This window comes from Eptesicus fuscus, chromosome 7, assembly GCF_027574615.1.
Source record: "Eptesicus fuscus isolate TK198812 chromosome 7, DD_ASM_mEF_20220401, whole genome shotgun sequence".
Classification (NCBI taxonomy): domain Eukaryota; kingdom Metazoa; phylum Chordata; class Mammalia; order Chiroptera; family Vespertilionidae; genus Eptesicus; species Eptesicus fuscus.
Window position 1 is genome coordinate 106757925 of NC_072479.1, and position 18712 is coordinate 106776636.

The 18712-nt window shown below is 67.4% G+C and overlaps 1 protein-coding gene across 1 annotated transcript in view; it reads right to left on the reverse strand.

Annotated features, from left to right (window-relative positions):
- Positions 1 to 17916, reverse strand: part of CELSR1 (cadherin EGF LAG seven-pass G-type receptor 1) — a 99904-nt gene extending 81988 nt beyond the window's left edge. Inside the window, exon 1 of the mRNA XM_054719646.1 lies at positions 14140 to 17916. Coding sequence (XP_054575621.1) covers positions 14140 to 17713 — 3574 coding nt within the window. The 5' untranslated portion in view covers positions 17714 to 17916. The remainder of the gene's footprint in view (positions 1 to 14139) is intronic.
- Between the last annotated feature and the right edge of the window lie 796 nt (positions 17917 to 18712).

Genomic DNA, 18712 nt, shown 5'->3' on the forward strand with positions numbered 1-18712 from the left:
GTGGCTCAGGGGCTGAGTGTCGACCTATGAACCAGGAGGTCACGGTTCAATTCCCGGTCAGGGCCCAGGCCCGGGCTCCATCCCCAGGAGGGGGCGTAAGGAGGCAGCCGATCCATGATTCTCTCTCATGGATGTTTCTCTCTCTCCTTCCTCTCTGACGTCAGTAAAAATGTATTTATTAAGGAGAAATAAAGGTGTCACAATGCCCACCGCCTCCTGGTCCCTGCGCCGGCTCCTGCGCCTCCCTCCAGTCCCGGTCAGTCAGCAGCGCCCCCAGGGCCTGCTCTGGGGACAGAGGCTGCAGGTGGCCCCAGGGGGGACCAAGCACAGCCAGGCTCCCAGATGTCACAGGGACGGGACAAGGGGTGCGGAGCGGGACCTGCAGGGGGTCCCCATGCCCGGCCTCCTCGTGACCCGGCACAGGGGGCTCGGCACTCCTTTACCGATGACGAGGACGCTGGCTCGGAGGGTGGCGGGCGCCCCACCTCGCACGCGGGAGGCGCCGGGGGGAGGCAGCCTCCTCTCCCGGGCCTCGGGCTGCACCTCAGGGTCGTGCCCAGCGCCCTGCACTCACGTTACGTCCCGGCCAACCCCCTGGACCACTCACACCGCGCCCCCGAAGTGCCAGGGGCCGTGCGGGCACGGGGAGTCCCAGGTTCGCCCGGCAGGGCCCGCTGGCCGCCTTTAGGCCGAGCATCTCAGCGCAGGCCCCAGGGAGCAGGTGTGAAGTCTGTTGTCATGACTCATGGGTGGCGTGTCGCAGGAGCCTTCATGTCCTACAGGGCACAGGCCACCCCACGGAGGGTGACCCGCGGAGGTCAGCGGTGCTGGGGGGGACGCCCGCTCTGGGGCTGGCACGCGGCAGGTGTGGGAGGGGACCAAGGAGGGTCTGTGGGGGCCTAGGGAGGGGCTGGCCTCTCCCTGAGGAAGGGATGCCGCCCTGCTGGGCAAGGGGGGCTGGCAAGACCCAGTGTCCCCGGGGGCAGGGCTGCCCCATGAGCGGCACAGGCTGCTGGCTGAGTAAATGGTCCAGCCAATGGGCAGGAAGGACCAGTGTGCCCTCCCTGCCCCCATCCAGCTCGTCGCCCCCCTCCTGGGCACAGAGGCCCGAGCCGGTCACCCTCCTCCAGCCCCGATGCCACCCTCCTGGGCACAGAGGCCCGAGCCGGTCACCCTCCTCCAGCCCCGATGCCCCCCTCGTGGCACAGAGGCCCGAGCCGGTCACGCCTCCTCCAGCCCCGATGCCCCCGTCCTGGGCACAGAGGCCCGAGCCGGTCACCCTCCTCCAGCCCCGATGCCACCCTCCTGGGCACAGAGGCCCGAGCCGGTCACCCTCCTCCAGCCCCGATGCCCCCCTCCTGGGCACAGAGGCCCGAGCCGGGCACCCTCCTCCAGCCCCGATGCCACCCTCCTGGGCACAGAGGCCCGAGCCGGTCACCCTCCTCCAGCCGCGATGCCCGCCTTGTGGGCACAGAGGCCCGAGCCGGGCACCCTCCTCCAGCCCCGATGCCACCCTCCTGGGCACAGAGGCCCGAGCCGGTCACCCTCCTCCAGCCCCGATGCCACCCTCCTGGGCACAGAGGCCCGAGCCAGTCACGCCTCCTCCAGCCGCGATGCCCCCCTCCTGGGCACAGAGGCCTGAGCCGGTCACCCTCCTCCAGCCCCGATGCCCGCCTTGTGGGCACAGAGCCCCGAGCCGGTCACCCTCCTCCAGCCCCGATGCCCCCTTTATGGGCACAGAGCCCTGAGCCGGTCACCCTCCTCCAGCCCTGATGCCCCCCTCCTGGGCACAGAGGCCCGAGCCGGGCACCCTCCTCCAGCCCCGATGCCCCACTCCTGGGCACAGAGGCCCGAGCCGGGCACCCTCCTCCAGCCCCGATGCCACCCTCCTGGGCACAGAGGCCCGAGCCGGTCACCCTCCTCCAGCCCCGATGCCACCCTCCTGGGCACAGAGGCCCGAGCCGGTCACCCTCCTCCAGCCCCGATGCCCCCCTCCTGGGCACAGAGGCCCGAGCCGGGCACCCTCCTCCAGCCCCGATGCCACCCTCCTGGGCACAGAGGCCCGAGCCGGTCACCCTCCTCCAGCCCCGATGCCACCCTCCTGGGCACAGAGGCCCGAGCCGGTCACCCTCCTCCAGCCCCGATGCCTGCCTTGTGGGCACAGAGGCCCGAGCCGGTCACGCCTCCCCCGGCCAGGCCTCTCTCCGAGGCTGCTCACCCGTGAGCCGGCCGCTCTGAGCCCTCGCCCTCCCCCCGCTCCCCCCCCCCACTCCTGTGCGACCCGCCCCGTCCACTCTGGCCGTGAAGCCGGGGCCATAAAAGCTCCAGCCGTCCCCTGGGGGGAGGCACAGAGGGGCCTTTACAAGCCGGGACCCGAGCGTAAACCAGGAAATGAGGCTCACTCCTCGCGCTGCGGCTCCTCCCGGGCCTCCCGGAGGTGATTAACGCGAGCGGACACAGCTCGGGACCCCACTGCCCCTGGACAAAGGGACGGCTCTTCAATGCAGGTCCCAGAGGCGCCTCCCGAAAGCTGAGGGCGCACCCATCGCCATGGCAACCCTGCCAGGCGGGGAGGAAGGTGATGAGCCCACGGCCTCCCTCTGACTCAAACCCTGCGGTGACCAGGGACTGGCTCCGGGCCTGGGGCGCGGGGTGATGTCCTTCCTGCTTCCCGCTACGGCCAGAATGTTCTAGAGTGAGCACAATGGGCACAGGGGGCGGGGGGCAGACAGAGGAGGGGGCGGGGCCAGCAGACTGGCAGGCCAGGGCCAGGGGCCTGGAGGGCACCGCCCAGGTGGGGGGCAGCAGGGGAACCAGCCGCCTCTCCCCGACCCAGGGCGCCCCGCAGCCCCGGCGCTGCCAGCTCCGCCCGCCTCTCCTGCTGAGGAGACACGAGCGCCCGCCGCCCCTCAGCCTCAGCCGGGCTTCGGTGAGAGTGACCCCGTGCCCTTGTCCCGGCCACACAACCGGGGAGGGACGGTTCCGCTCACTTTCCTCCCGGCCTCAGCCACTGCGGGTCCCCTGGGTCACACCCGGGGTCCCGCTGCCTCCTGGGAGCACAAGTCGCTCTGTCCCCAGGTCCCTGGCAGCCCAGAGCCGGGAGCCCCACACCGCCAGGGGCTCCAGGGGCCACCCTCGTCGTCACGGGACCACCCAGGGCCCCAGGCCACGTCCTCATCACGGGACCAGGACATGCCCGGCTGTAACAGACCCGATGGTCCCCCAGCGTCTAGCACAGCCAACATCTAGGCCAGCGCCTCCCCTCACAGCGAGGAGCTCGGCCCCGGCGCGGCGGTGACCTAAACGCCACAGCCCGGGCGCGCCTGAGCCATCCCGCGCTCAGCAAGTGTCGCTGCAGGAGAAGCCCTGGGCCCCCACCCCACCCGCCCCCCCGCCCCCCAGCCTGGCGGGGAGCACCCCTGACCGCGCGGGGCCACCCGGCACCCACTGAACACTCCACAACCACGTCCCGGACTCAGGGATGCTTCACTCACACCCCAAACCGACGAGGGGGGCCACCTGTGGCCTCGGCTGTGCCCGTCCTCAAAGGCCACAGCTTTCCACCCCACGGTGCCCGGCAGGACCCCGCCCCCCGCCCCCCAGGGCACCCCGTGGCAATGGTTTCCTTTCTAAACCCTCCATGTCCTGGGAGGAGAGTTCTGTGCTACGGGAAGGTCCTAAGCCGCGGACGGGGCCCACCCCCGGGGGCACGACGGCCCGCAGAAGGCGACAGCCCTGTCCCCAGGTGCAGGGGCAGCGCCGAGCCCTCCGCGCCTCCCTCGCGGCCTGAGACGGGAGAGCGGCGTCGGTGTCCGGGACGGCTCGGCCGGCTCGCCCGGGTAACAAAGCTGTTTAACGCGGGGCGTGGAGAGGACGCCTGGGAGAGCGGGACTTGCCTGCGTGAAGCCCTGGGCCCGCCTCACAGCGGCCGCCCTCTGCTCACAGCAGCCACTCTGACCCACGGCCAGGGAAGTCCTCATCTCGTTAGATGTCCACAGAATGAACCCCAAGCAGCAGGAATGTTCGGCCTGGAGAATCCATCCGATTTTAAAACATGAAAAAAACGTGTACAATTTTGAGGTGATAAAAATATTCCGGGCCCTGGCCGGTTTGGCTCAGTGGATAGAGCTTTGGCCTGCAGACTGAAGGGTCCCGGGTTCGATTCAGTCAAGGGCACATGCCCGGGTTGCAGGCTCCTCCCCAGTGGGGGGCGTGCAGGAGGCAGCCGATCCATGATTCTCTCTCATCATGGATGTTTCTATCCCTCTCTCCCTCTCCCTTCCTCTCTGAAATCGATACAAATATTTTAAATATACTAGAGGCCCGGTGCACGAAATGTGTGCAAGGGGCTCAGCCCTCGCAGCCCCTCCCAGCCCCAGCTTCGTCCGGCAGGTCGTCGTGAAGGTCATTTTGCTGTTCGGTCTAATTAGCACGTTAGCTCTTTATTATCCTAATAAAAGAGTAACATGCAAATTGACCATCACTCCAACACACAAGATGGCCGCCCCCAGGTGGACACAAGATGGCCGGCAGGGGAGGGCAGTTAGGGGCGACCAGGCCAGCAGGGGAGGGCAGTTGGGGGCGACCAGGCCAGCAGGAGAGGGCAGTTAGGGGTGACCAGGCCAGCAGGGGAGGGCAGTAGGGGGCGATCAGGCCAGCAGGGGAGGGCAGTTGGGGGCGACCAGGCTGGCAGCGGAGTGGTTAGGGGGTGATCAGGCAGGCAGGCAGGCGAGCGGTTGGGAGCCAGCAGTCCTGGATTGTGAGAGGGATGTCCCAGATTGGAGAGGGTGCAGGCTGGGCTGAGGGACACCCCCCCCCATGCACGAATTTCGTGCACCGGGCCTCTAGTATAGGATATTAAAAAGAAATGTCCCAGAACTTGACAGTGGCGATGGCCGACTGTCCACTTTAATGTGGCTCTGACATCCTGTGAACCGTAACACACACACACACACACACACACACACACACACACACACGGCGACCATGACTGCCTCGGGAATCAGACATCCAGGCGGCTAAGTGCTTGAACCCTGTCACTGGCCGGCCCCCTCCCTGAAAGACTCAGCCCGGGACACAGCACCTCTCGACACAGACCCCGGGGAAGCTCGCGCTTCCGGAGCGCCTCCTCGGCAGCGTGGCTCCGTGGACCAGGAACCAAGAGCCTCCTGGCCCAGGCGGGCCGGCGCACGGAGGGACACCTGCCTCAGTTTCCCTGAAGCCGCCAGATACCAGTCTGGCCCCTGAAGGGGCTCAGTCCAGGGTTCACACGGCTGCAAACTGGCTCTGGGCCCAAAAGAGGCCGGGCCAGGGGGCGGCAGAGCAGGGAGGTCCCGATGCACACACGGCGGCGGCCCTGCCAGCCCGGCCCCGGCGCTGTCCCCGCCGGCCCGCTCCTGCCTCCGGCCCGCAGCCCCGTCTGCCCTGGAAGCAGGCCCCAGCCAGCGCCCGTCCTTTGTTTTTTTGTTGTTGTTACTCCTCACCCGAGGAGATTTTCCACTGACTTTTAGAGAGAGTGGGAGGGAGAGAGAGAGACAGAGAGAAACATCTATCGACGTGAGAGAAACGAACCCACTGGCTGCCTCCTGCACGCGCCCCGCCAGGGCCTGGGCCAGGGAGGAGCCTGAAACCGAGGCACGTGTCCTTGACCGGAATCGAACCTGGGACCGTTGGTCCACAGGCCGGTGCTCTATCCACTGAGCCACACCGGCCCGGGTGCCCTATTTCACATCAAGAGGTGCTGGCCGGGCAGCAGAACCAGCCTCTGTGTCCCCCCGGCCCCCAGTCCTGCTTTCCCGGGCATCTCTGTCCCACAGTGAGGCGCCCACACCAACACGCAGAGCTCACGCCCTGGGCTTCCTGTCACACACGCACACACACACACACACACACACACACACACACACGCACACACACACACACACACCCCTGACCTCCGACGGCCGCCTGCGGGATGCACAGGAAATCTCTCAGCACAACACTCCTTAATATTTCCACCCGCTCTTCTTGGGAGACCGGGGGACTCTCCACGACACATCAGAGAATTTCCCACGCTCACGAGAGACAGACGGCGAGTGTCACCGGCATCAGGCACCAGACGGCACAGGCGGGGGTGTGGCCATCTCAGCACAGGCCCATGCCCCGCACCCGCCTTTCTGCGGGCCACGCACTCTGCACCCCTCCCTCCTTAGCCCCCCCGAGGCAGGAGCACACCCCTAAACCCAACGCCACTGTGACTTCCTCGGTGACCCAGGGCGTGAGGAGGCTGTGTCAACACCAACGGGGCCCTGCCCGGGGCCTCGCTCACCGGAGTCAGGGCACAGAGGGCAAAGGAGCAGGGTCCCCGTGGGCACCGGGCATTCAAAGGGGCCCAAGGGAGCTGCTGGCCGCTCAGCCTCGGGGGGCATGTCCCCTCACAGCCCCCCGCAGAGGCGCTCCCCACACGCCCAGCCCCTGCGTGGCCGGAACCGCTTCGTTCTGTTAGCCTTTTTTATTGTGGGAAACGTGTAAAATGTCACCTTTTTACCGTTTTTAAGTTTGCAGCTGAGCGGCATCAAGGACGTCCACACTGTCGGGCCCCCCTCCACCCCCCGTACCCATAGCTCTTCTCATCTCGCACAGCGGAGATTCCCCGGCCCCCGGCACCACCCCCCTCTCCGGCCCCCAGGCCCCCCCCCGCCCCCGTGTCTGGACGAAGCTGGCCGCTCCAGGGCCTCCCTCCCCCCATCACACAGCACTCGTCCTCTGTGACGGCGCACGTCACCGCGGGAGGTCCTCCGGGTTCAGCCGTGTCGTAGCAGGTGTCGGGGTTTCCTTTCCGGCCCAGGCTGACCGACAGCCGGTGCACAAACATGCTTACCGCTCCCCCGTCGGCGAAGGCCGCCTCCGCCCGTTAGCTGGCGGGCGTCATGCAGCGAGGAGCACGGGTGCGCAGCCGACCCTGCTGGTGACCCCGCTTTCCCTCCTTCGGGGCGTGGACACCGGGACGGAATCCTGGGTCCTGTGCTCCTTCGAGGTTTACCTTTCGGAGAACGGCCGTCCTGCCCTCCGCCGGGGCCGCGCCGTCTCCACGCGCGCCACCCGCGCACGAGGCCTCCCTTCTCCACCCCCTCGCCTACGCTCGCTGCTTCCTGTTCCGTTTTGTTTTGGGAACAGACACCCCACCCCCCCCCCCCCCGTGGGAGGCAGTGCCCCTCTGTGGCTCCGACCTGCATTTCCGCTCGATGAGGGGCGTGGAGCCTCTCTTCCCGGACCTGCTGGCCACCTGCACGTCCTCCGGGCCCCTCGCCGCCTTCGAACCGTGGCGCCCGTTTCCGTGGCTGAGCCGCAGGCGTCCCCCGCACATGAGCATTTTGTAACAGCTCTGAACGGAACCCCTTCTCGGTACCCGAGATGTAGACGGCGAGAGAAAGGTTCCCCAAGTCACAGCCACACCCCTCGGCCGGGGTTCCGATTTCCTGATCCTTAACCAACAGAACGTCCCGGGGGCCTCACCTCACGGGGACCTGGGCCACGACCGCCCCGCCCTTGCCTCACTGGGGACGCCGAGGCCAGAGGGGCAGCGTGACGGCGCCAGCAGTCAGAGCGAGGCCGGCCGGGCGTGGTCGCCGCGCAAACTCGGGCTCTCCAACGCCAGGGACGGACGCCCGCCCGGCGCCAGGGACGGCTGCTGGGACCGAGGTCGTGTGTGGCGGTCGCCGCCGACAACACCGCTGCCTCTGTGCAGACAGCGTTCCCAAGCAGCTCCCGGGCGGGCGTTTACTGCCTGAGACGGGGCTCATCCCCGATGCTAACACGGCACCCCCTTTATCTGGACCAGGGGGCCAGTTTACCTTAACCAAGTACCACTTAGATTAGACACTTTAAATCCTGGGAAGATAAAAAAGACACAGAACTGGAAGTGAGAACAGACCGTTAGGAAAGTACATCTTGCCCTAGCGGTGTGGCTCAGCCAGCCTGCGGACTGAGGGGTCCCGGGTTCGATTCCGCTCAAGGGCACATGCCCGGGTTGCAGGCTCGATCCCCGGTAGGGGGCGTGCAGGAGGCAGCCGATCCATGATTCTCTCTCAGCATTGATGTTGCTATCTCTCTCTTCCTCTCCCTTCCTCTCTGAAGTCAATACAAATATTTTTTTTAAAATCTTGATGGAGGGAGGGAAGGAAGAAGGGAGGAGGGAAGGCCGGTGGCTCCTGGCCAGCAGAACCTGTGCCCTGGGAGCTGGAAAGCCCCCAGGCCTGTCACCCAGCGGCCCCTGTGGGCTCCTCCTGGGTGTCTGCCTCCCCGGCCTCTAGCTCTGAGCACCAATCGCCCCCCTGCACCTGGTGCACGCCGCTCCTGCATTCCCGTTTCCTGGAACAGCTCCACACGGAGACCCTGCAGAGCTCCCCGTGCACAGGGCCTCCAGTGCGGCCCCTCAACACCCTGCAAATGGTGTCCGTTAGCCCACGCCAGTGGGGAAACTGAGGCACGGAGACAGCTATGCCAGGTGGGGGCCGGACTCAGCCCCACACGCCTGCCCGACCCTCACAGGGTGGGGGCTAAGAGCAGAAAGGAGGGGCACCCACCAAGCCCCGAGGGGCCCAGGTCGGGTGCCCTCCCAGGCCTGTGCTGTGGGCGGAGGTGACGAACGCCATGCTGTTCCCCCACAAACACATGGTGGCCCCTGACCACTACAGCCTGAGGCCCTGACCCCCCTGCATCTCCTCGGGGCCCCCGTTCCCCTCCCCACACCAGCACACAGAGAGCAGAGGCGGAGTACACCCCACAGTCGGGAATCTAACTCTACGGCTCCCGCGTGACCTGCGTGTCCGGGTTACAAGACGAGGAGGGACGCCAGAGAACCACTGCCCGCGGGCGGTGCGAGGGAAGAGCCTCGCCCGGCGACGAAGGCCTCCCGCCCGCTCTACCCCGCGCGATAAGAGCGATAAGATCGACCGTGAGCATCGGGTGCTGGCAAGGGCGTGGCCGTGGCCCCGCGCCACCCGCCCCGGGCTCGCAGGGTGCTGCCAGCGCCTGGCACCCACCACCCACCTCCCTGGCTCCTGCTCTCCGGCATCGACGTGGGCAGGTGTGCGCGGCCCAGAGCAGATGGGCTTCCCACCGACGCACCGGGTCCCGCACCGAGTCCTGGCGTCACCACCACGTGCCCAGATGTGATTTCAGCACCCACCCTCCGAGAGGGCTCGGTGCCCGCCGCCTTTCCTGCCACCCTCACGGGTGGGCGGGGCCGGATGGAGACCTCAGGTCACCAGGCAGCGTGCCGAGATGGGGCACCGGTGGCCTCGGCCCTGCCCAGGGTCCCTGGCCCTCCGCGCCTCCATCGCAGGCCGTGACTCCACGGGAAGCGTAGCTCCCGTCCCCGCCCCACCCCGCAGCCCTGTCCACACTCAGCGTGGCCACACGGCCTCACAGTTACCACTGAGACTTGTCCCCCACGCCCAGTGACCCCGAAAGGTGCCAGTGCCTGCTGGGTGCCCGGGCAGGTGGACACCGGGATGGGCTGGGTGTGCAGATTAACAGGTGAACTCCTCTTCGCTCTCAACTCAGCCAGGTCCCTCCCGGCCCCACGGCCCCACAGCCACCCCGCCTCTCCTCTGAGCCTCACTCACCTCCAGGGACCTGTCCTCTGCTCCCCCCGGGGGCTCCCAGCCCCCCATGCAGTCCATGCCACCGACCGGACACGGTGCCACAGCTCCCGGCTGTGCCTGAGCCCCATCCTCATCTCTCGCCGGCAGACAGGTCGCTGGCCATCCCCAGCCCTCACCGTGTCAGCCCCGCAGCCACGCTGACCGCCTCTCACCATGACCCCCGCTGGTCTCTCCCAGCCAGACCTGCACGTCTGACCTCTAACCTCACGACCCACTCTGTCACCCGTGCTCCTCAGCCTCAAGCTGGGCCCTCCCCTCCATGCTCACTGCCTGTCCGCTGCTCAGACACCGCCCCAACCTCGGCCCCAAGCTCCCCGCACCCCCTCCCAGGCCCTGCGGCCAGCCTCCCCATTTCCCCCTGCCAGGCACCCACTTATCCACTGCTGGTCTCCACCACCTCCTGAGACCGGGCCACAGGGCTCTCCAGGGCCTCACACACAGTAGGCCTGGCACACAGTAGGTGCTTAACAGAAACGCCTTTGCTTCTGAGCCAGTGTTTCTGAGAGTCTGTGAGCAGTCGACTGTCTCCAGAGCCACTGCAGCCCTTCCACGGCTAACGAGCTGCCCACAGCCCCCGGCTCGATGCCCCGGGAGCACCCGGCTCGACGCCTGTGGTGGTTCCAGCCGAGACCCAGAAACAAACAGCGCGCCCGCACCCGGTCGGTGCCTGGTACAGGGGCCGCCTCCCACTTCCTTGTTTGCCATCGTCTATGTACAAGTCCCCACGACGTCCTGTTTAACCGGCAAATCCTTTCCAAAGCGTTATCGAGCCTGGGCGCCCTGTACCACGTCCCCGCCACCCGCGTCAACGCCGAAAGGCCGCTCACGCCCCCGGCGCCGTCCAGCTTTTTCTGACGTGTCTGGACGACACGCCGGCCAACCATCAACCATCTTTACTCCGCAAGGCAAGTGCTGCCTCCCCATGCCCGGGGGTCCACCCTCCCGCCCCCCAGAAGCAGGGCCATTTCCCACCGAATGTCGTGTCCTGCAAGGCTCAACTAAGGTGCTACACCCGCAGCACACCTGTTCACGCTGGATGAAAATGGCAATGTTACCAAAACACCTCACCCGGGAGAGACGGCAGGCAGCACTCAGGGCTCGAGTCCCACCGGTTCCCAGCCAGGTGCTTTCAAGACGCAGGCCCGTTTCTCAACACCCATAAGGAAGTCCCCACCGCAAAACCAAGTTTTAACGTTCTCACTGATTTGAGAGAGCGGGGAAGGGCATGTGTCCTGCACCCTGGGCATGTGCCTTGACCCGGAAGCAAACCAGTGGCCTTTCAGTGCACAGGGTGACGCTGAGCCACACCAGCCAGGGCTCTACCACAACATCTTAAATATCATTAAAAAACCATCTCATGGGAGAGAAACATCTTGTGTGGCTGGACGTTACCCCAAAATGACAGCTATTTGAATTCGACTATATTCAGAATTCAAAAATTTTTCCAATACCTGTAGTGTTTTGTCCTTAGGATAAGGTGACCAGATCGCCCCGCTTTTGGCGGGACAGTCCTGATTTTTAACAATTTGTCCCGCGTCCCACGGCGTTTTAAAAAAGTTAAAACGCCGTGGGACGCGGGACAAATTGTTAAAAATCGGTTTTGTCCCGCCAAAAGCGGGGCGATCTGGTCACCTTACCTTAGGAGGCTACATAAAACCATGAGCACCATCTACTCACAGTGGGAATGGCTGCTGGGCCCCCAGCCCCCAGGAGGAAAGAAACAGCCTCCTCCCAACAGTCCACCCAGACGCCCCCCCCCCCGGCCCCGCCTCCAGAGGCCCCGCCTCCAGAGGCCCCGCCTCCAGAGGCCCCGCCTCCAGAGGCCCCGCCTCCAGAGGCCCCGCCTCCAGAGGCCCCGCCTCCAGAGGCCCCGCCTCCAGAGGCCCCGCCTCCAGAGGCCCCGCCTCCAGAGGCCCCGCCTCCAGAGGCCCCGCCTCCAGAGGCCCCGCCTCCAGAGGCCCCGCCTCCAGAGGCCCCGCCTCCAGAGGCCCCGCCTCCAGAGGCCCCGCCTCCAGAGGCCCCGCCTCCAGAGGCCCCGCCTCCAGAGGCCCCGCCTCCAGAGGCCCCGCCTCCAGAGGCCCCTGCCCAGCAGCGCTGGAAGCTCTCAGCCCTTCCTGGCAAGGAGCCCACAAAACCTCATGGGCAGCCCTGCAGGGCGGTAACCCTGCATTCGAGGCTCCAGGGCATGACTGCACACGGGAAGCCAGTCACACTTCATTGAAAACAGCGTTTGAGTTTGAAACAACAGCTCTCTCCACAGTTCCCCAATAAAACCTAAGAATGGCCTCGTTAATTGAAGGGCAGATCTCTTGGCTTTGTCTTCTCTCTCCACAGCGCTCTGCTGTTGGGGATTACAGAGTTTTATAGTTTATAGTGTCTTGCTTCTTTGGAGCATGACCTCGGAGCCGAGTGGCCTCGGGGCGACACAGCACCCGGAGGGGCCTGTTTTACCCCAGGGCAAGGATTCACCATGGACACAATTCGCTTGCCACTAATTCCTCAAAAACGCTGTCCCAGGTAAGCGAGGGTGCTGGGGGGGTGGGCTTGTGTTTTCTGGATCAGGGGGTACACCGGGACTCCTGCTCCCTGTGTAACCCTGAGCCTCAGTTTCTTCATCTGTAAAAGGGCAGCAGCCAAACACCACTCACCCCCCAGTAACCAGAAGAGTGAGTGACAGTGTAAATAAAGACGATAGAAAACTGCTTGATACCCAGTAAAAGGTCCTCATCATCCCCTGGGGAGTCGACACAGGAGCCCCAGAGCCTGATTAAACGAGGCTGTGTCACGCAGGGTTCGGTGCCCGGCACTGGTTCACTGGGACAATCACCCCAAGCCACCTCCGACGGCGGTCCAGGCGGTGGGCCCGCCAGGTGGGCCCGGCGGCCCTGAGTAACTAACCTCTTTTGAATGAAATCCACCCTAAACCCTGGTATCCGGCCAACACAGGGGGCCCGCATTCCTGACGGCCCAGACGCAAAACACCGCCGATGCCAGCACGCACCGTTCCCATAGAGCACCGCGTCCCTGTAAAGCCGGCACCTGGGACGCTGCCAAGTCGTGTTTATGTGGGCTCAGTGCCCACGCTGCTCTCCCCAGCAGATAAAGAAATAAGAAAATGCAAATGGAATTTAGGAAAGAGACTTTTTAAAAAATTGTGTCGCTGCGCAGAATAGCCAACACCCTGGTCAACAGTTCTCGCTAAGGGGCTATTCCGTATTCTCTACACATGTTCACAGCCTCACAAAACCTAAACTATCACCCGCCGACAGACGCCACGGCCCAAGTCTGCGCTGAAGTATTGCATCACTTCAAACCGGTGCGTAAGTTCCAGGTCTTACGAGCAAGCAACCAGGAGCTGTTGGCTGCCCACCCTGCGTCTATATAAAGAATTACAGCCCGCTGCGGATCACACGCAGTCAGAAAACAAACCTTTGCATTCTCCCGGGGCTCCCACGGTGAGAGCGCAGCCTAATAATTTATTGTTTAAATGACTAATCTGAAACATTGACTCAACCCGCCCGCCCGAGCCTTTCTGGGTGATAATTAAGGTCACAGCCCACACCAGCTGACCACGTCCACAGGTGGGCCCCGGAGGAGCTGCTGGGGGTCCCTTTATCGTTCCCAGACCCCCGCCCCACCAAATCCTTCTTTCTGTCCCACACACCCACTCTGGGTCTCCCTCTCCCCAGCCGCACAGGCCCCGCCTGGCACATGGGGGCCAGCTCATTGCTGCCAAGCGTGTGGCTGGCTGAGCCAAAACAGTATCCTTCCAGTCCCCCTCCAGCCCCGAGCGAGCAGGCCAGCTGGTTCCCACACGGACTCCCCCAGCGACCGAGGGGGCAGGCCTCTAAGTAACACCCCGATGTGAAGTCCCAGGCTAGTGCAGGAGCCAAGATCAAACGCGGCCCCGCTTTGCAGAGCGCTCCCACACAGAGCACACACGGCCCACTGTTATTATCTGGAGGAGACGGCGAGGAGACGGAGAAGAGACACAGGGCACCGGCTCCAGCCGCATTACAGGGTGACTCAGGGCCCATCCGGCAATTTCCAACAGTCCCGCCCGGGGACTAATTGGCACATGAGATGGGCAGTGACCTTTGATCTTTCCAGACAGGTGTGTGGCTGATGGCAAAGCCTCACCACCAAACCAGATGACTCAGATCACCCGGGACACCGGGCCTTCACAGCACAGCTCGGGAGCCGCGGCCAGCCGAGGGAAGCGCCAGGAAGCCCTGGTCTTGAACGTGAAGCAGCCCAGACGTGTTCCCAGCAAGAATGCTGAGGGAAGCAGTGCCGTGTCCCTCCCACTCGCCTGGCGGGGTGGGGAGCACCACCCCCTTCCCGCGCGCAGCACCCAACCGTCCAACCGGAGGCCACACATCCCCCCCGTGTCGCCCGGGCCCTGCCCGAATGCGCCCCAGCTCGTCGGGCAGGCCCCTGGCAGGTCCCGGCAGCGCCCGGGGAGCCCCGCAGGCGCCCAGGGGCCACTCACCGGAAACAGACACCTCCATGAGCGCCTCCAGCGGCCGGTTGTTGTCCAGGTCCCGGCTGAGCTGCAGCTCGCCCGTGGCCGCGTCCAGGAGCAGCAGCCGCAGCTCGTTGCCGTGCAGGAAGGTGTAGTTGAGGCTGTCGGAGAGGTCGGGGTCGTGGGCCGGGATGCGGCCGATCACGCCGGTGGGGAAGCTGTTGGACTTGTTGGTGACGTAGTTGTTGAAGAGGATCTGGAAGTCGGGCAGCACCGGCGGGTTGTCGTTCTGGTCCAGGAGGCGGACGCGCACCGTGGCCCGGCTCACCAGCGGGGCGGAGGTGGCCTGCACCACCAGCACGTACTCCCGCCGCACCTCGAAGTCCAGCTCGGCCAGGGCTCGCAGGTCCCCGCTCAGCAGGTCCAGCTGGAAGGCCTCGGGCACGTTGCCCTCCACGATCTGGTACATGATCTGGGCGTTGGGGCCCTCGTCGGGGTCGTGGGCGCGGATCCTGGCCACCACGGACCCCACGGGGCTGTTCTCCTCCACCAGCAGCTCCAGCTCGTCCCTCTCGAACACGGGGGGGTTGTCATTAATGTCCAAGACGGCCACCTGGATGTCCACGGAGGCGCTCAGGGGCGTGGGGCTCCCCCGGTCCACAGCCAGGACCCGAAGGGAGTACACGGCCACGTTCTCCCGGTCCAGCCGGCGCTGGGTGCGGATCACGCCGGACGTGGGCTCGATGTAGAAGTCCCCGTCGCCGTCGTCGCCGCCCTGGAAGGTGTAGAGCAGGCGGCCGTTGGGGCCCGAGTCCCGATCGGTGGCGGAGACCTGGAGGACGCTGGTGGACGGGGGCGCGTCCTCGAAGACAGAGCCCTGGTAGAAGTCCCGCAGGAACCGGGGCGCGTTGTCGTTGGCATCGAGGACGAGGATCTCCAGGGAGGTGGTGTCGGACTTCTGGGGGATGCCGTTGTCCCGGGCCGTGATGGCCAGCGTGTAGGCCGCCTGGTCCTCGTAGTCGAGCTCCGTCTGCGTGTAGACGGTGCCGCTGTCGGGGTCGATGCGGAACTGCGGCACGGGGTCCTCCAGCACGTAGGTGATGCGCGCGTTCTCGCCCGTGTCCTCGTCCGTGGCGCCGATGGTGGCGATGGAGGTGCCCGCGGGCCGGTCCTCGCGGACACTCACGGTGTAGTGGGAGCTCTGGAACACCGGCCGGTGCGTGTTGGCGTCCGTGACGTTGATGAAGACCTGCGCGGTGTGCGAGCGCGTGCCATCGGACGCCGTCACCGCCAGCACGTACTGCCGCTCCTGCTTGTAGTCCAGCGGCAGCGCCAGCGTGATGAGGCCGCCGCCGCTCTGGCTGCTGAGCGCGAAGCGGTTCCGGGTGTTGCCGCCCGTGAGCTGGTAGGTGATGACGCTGTGGGCGTCGCGGTCCAGGGCGCGCAGGGTCAGCACGCTGCTCCCCACGGCCGCGTCCTCGTTCAGGCGCAGCTCGTACGCCGGCTGCGTGAACACGGGGTCGTTGTCGTTCACGTCCAGGACGGTGATGGACACGCTGGCCGAGGAGCTCATGGGCGGCGAGCCGTGGTCCACGGCCTCCACCGCGAAGCTGTAGCGCTCCACCGCCTCCCGGTCCAGCTCGGCGCGCACGGTGATCCAGCCCGAGCTGTTGTGGATCTGGAAAGGGAAGTCCGCGGCCGAGGCGGGGCCGCCCGCGGGGGCGGAGGCCGTGTCCACCAGGCGGTAGCGCAGGCGCGCGTTCTCGCCCGCGTCCGCGTCCACGGCCTGGATGTGCAGCACCGAGTGGCCCCGCGGCACGTTCTCCAGCACGGCCGCCTGGAACGGGCTGCTCACGAAGATGGGCGCGTTGTCGTTGACGTCCAGCACCTGCACCGAGACCAGCCCCGAGGCGTTGGTGAGCGGCGGCCGGCCCCCGTCCTGCGCCTTGACGCGCAGCGTGTACTCGCGGATGGCCTCGAAGTCCAGCGGGTTGATCACGTCCAGGCTGCCGCTCAGCGAGTGCAGGTGGAACTGCCCCTTCAGGTTCCCGCTGACGATGCTGTAGTGGAGGGCCGCGTTCTGGCCCTGGTCCCGGTCCGTGGCCCACACGCGCAGCACCGGCGTGTTCACGGCCACGTCCTCGGGCACCCGGACCACGTAGCGCGTCTCGCTGAACTGCGGGTAGTTGTCGTTCTCGTCCTCCACCGCGATGTGCACCGTGGCCGTGGCGCTGAGCGGGCCCGGGCTGCGGCCCTGGTCGTTGGCCTCCACCAGCAGCTGGTACTCGGCCTCCTCCTCGCGGTCCACCGCCGCCCGCGTGCGCACCACCCCCGAGCGCGCATCGATCTCGAAGACGCCGCGCGCGCCCTCCAGCAGGCGGTAGCGCATGTCGGCGTTGGAGGGCGCGTCGCCGTCCGTGGCGCGGATGGTCAGCACCTCGTAGCCCACCTCCAGGTTCTCGCGCACGCGCTCGCGGTACTCGGACTGCTCGAAGGCCGGGCTGTGGTCGTTGGTGTCGCTGACCGTGACGGTGAGGTAGGTGGCGGCCGAGCGCCGCGGCTGGCCGTGGTCCGCGGCGCTCACCTTGAGCACGTGCGTGTCCTTGGTCTCGCGGTCCAGCGGGCGGGCCGTGCTCACCGCGCCCGTGTCGGGGTCGATGAGGAAGAAGCCGTTGGAGCGCTCGTCGAACAGCGCCTCCATCTGGTAGCTCAGGCGGCCCGCCTCGCCCTCGTCGGGGTCGTGCGCGCGCAGCTCGATGACCGCGGTGCCCGCCGGCTCGTTCTCGGGCACCGACACCTGGTAGCTGGGCAGCGGGAACTGAGGGCTCGTGCCGCCGCCGGCACCCCGCCGGGCCCGCCTCGCCGTCCGCGCCGCCCCGGTCCCGACCTGAAGCGGTCTCGGCGGCGACGGGGAGGGCGCCCCCGCGGCCGTCTCCAGCTGCAGCTCCACCCGGACGGCGCCGGCCGCGCGCCTCAGGGCACACAGCAGGCGCAGGCGGGTCGAGCCGCCCGGCGGCAGGCAGACGCGGCCGCGCGGGCAGAGGCGGCCGGGGTGCGGCGGGCAGCTGCAGGCCGGGAACGTGGTCAGGGCCGCCAGCGCCGAGTGCAGAACGGCCCCGCCGCCGCCGGGGGCCGGGAAGCAAAGCGCCGCGCCGGGCCCGGGCACTGTCAGCACGGCCCTCGCGCGAAGCTCCGCGCGGATGGCCCGTCGCGGCCGGAGCCGGACGCCGCAACCGGAGCCGGACGCGCGCGCCCGCAGGCGGAGGCTCAGCACGGTCGGGGCGCCGCGGGCGGCGAGGCGAACGTGCAGCGGCAGCGGGCGTCCCCCGAGGCGCGCGCAGCCGCGGGGCCCCGGGCCCGGCCCGCGCCGCCGTCCGCCCAGCCGCCCGTCGCGGCTCACGTCCAGCGCCTCTCGGAGCGCCCGGTGGGTGCGCACGGCGTCCAGCGCGTAGGTCCAGCCGGGACCGAGGGTGACGGCGCGGGCCCCGCCGGGCACGCGCAGCTCCCAGGCGGCCACTCGAAGCCCCAACGCCGGGAGGGCGGCGGCCGCGGCCAGGAGCAGCAGCGAGGGCAGCACGGGCGGCGGCGGCCGCGGCGCCATGGCCCCGAGCCCGAGCCGGGCGCCGGAGCACAACCCATGCACCCGGCGCGGCTCCGCACCCACCCGGCGGGGCCGGGGGGCGGCTCCCGTGCGCCCGGCGCCCGGCCCTCGAGGCAGCCCGCGCCCCGCCTCTCCGGGGGCCCGGGCGGGGACACCGGGGGCCGCGCTCCCTGCCTCCCCCGCAGCTTCCACGTCGAGAGCACTTGGCGAAAGTTTGCCAAGTTGGTTTCAAGATGGCTCCTCCTCGCGTCCCGGGAGGTGCCGCGCATCAACCTGCGGTGGCGGCGGCTCCAGGTGGCTCCCGCGCGGGCTCGGCCGGGCGGCGTGGGAAGCGAGGCGGGCCCGGAGCGGGGCGGGGGCTGCGCTCCCGGAGCGGCCTGGAGAGCACCGCGCCGCTCGGACCCCAGCGGCCGGCTGCTGCCTGGGCGGTGCGCTCGCCCGCGCCCCCTCTGCCCGCGCTCTCCCCGCCCCGGCCCGGCCCCGCCCCGCCCCTGGCCCAGCAGCGTATTGTTCGGCCCGGGAGGGAGCCGGCCCGGAGGTGCGCGCCGGGGAGATCGCTATGGAGACGCGGGGGCGCAGCGGGGGCGGGGGTGGGGCCGGGCCCACTCCCCTGCGGCCTCCCCACCCGCCTCCCTGGGGGGCGGGGCCGAGGGGGCCGGGCCGGGAAAGGCGGGGCTGGGGCCCCGGGGCGGCCGCCACCAGTGGGGCGGTGGCTCTGCCTGTCCGGGCCCGGCGAGGCCCAAAGCCCCCGCATCCCGCCCTGTAGAACGGGTCCGCGGAGACCCTGTGCCCGCCGCCGCGCGCCTCGGACCCGGGATCGGGGAGCGGGTGCGAGGTGCGCTACTGCCGGGAAGGCTGCGGGCGGTTACACCTTCCCAGCAAAATGCCGGGGCGAAAGCGCGCCCCTCCCCGCGGAGCTTAGAAACCCAACCGGCCACGAAGTGCATTCAGACGCCACTCGGTCGGGAGCTCTTCCAAACGAAAAGCAAAACCGCCCGG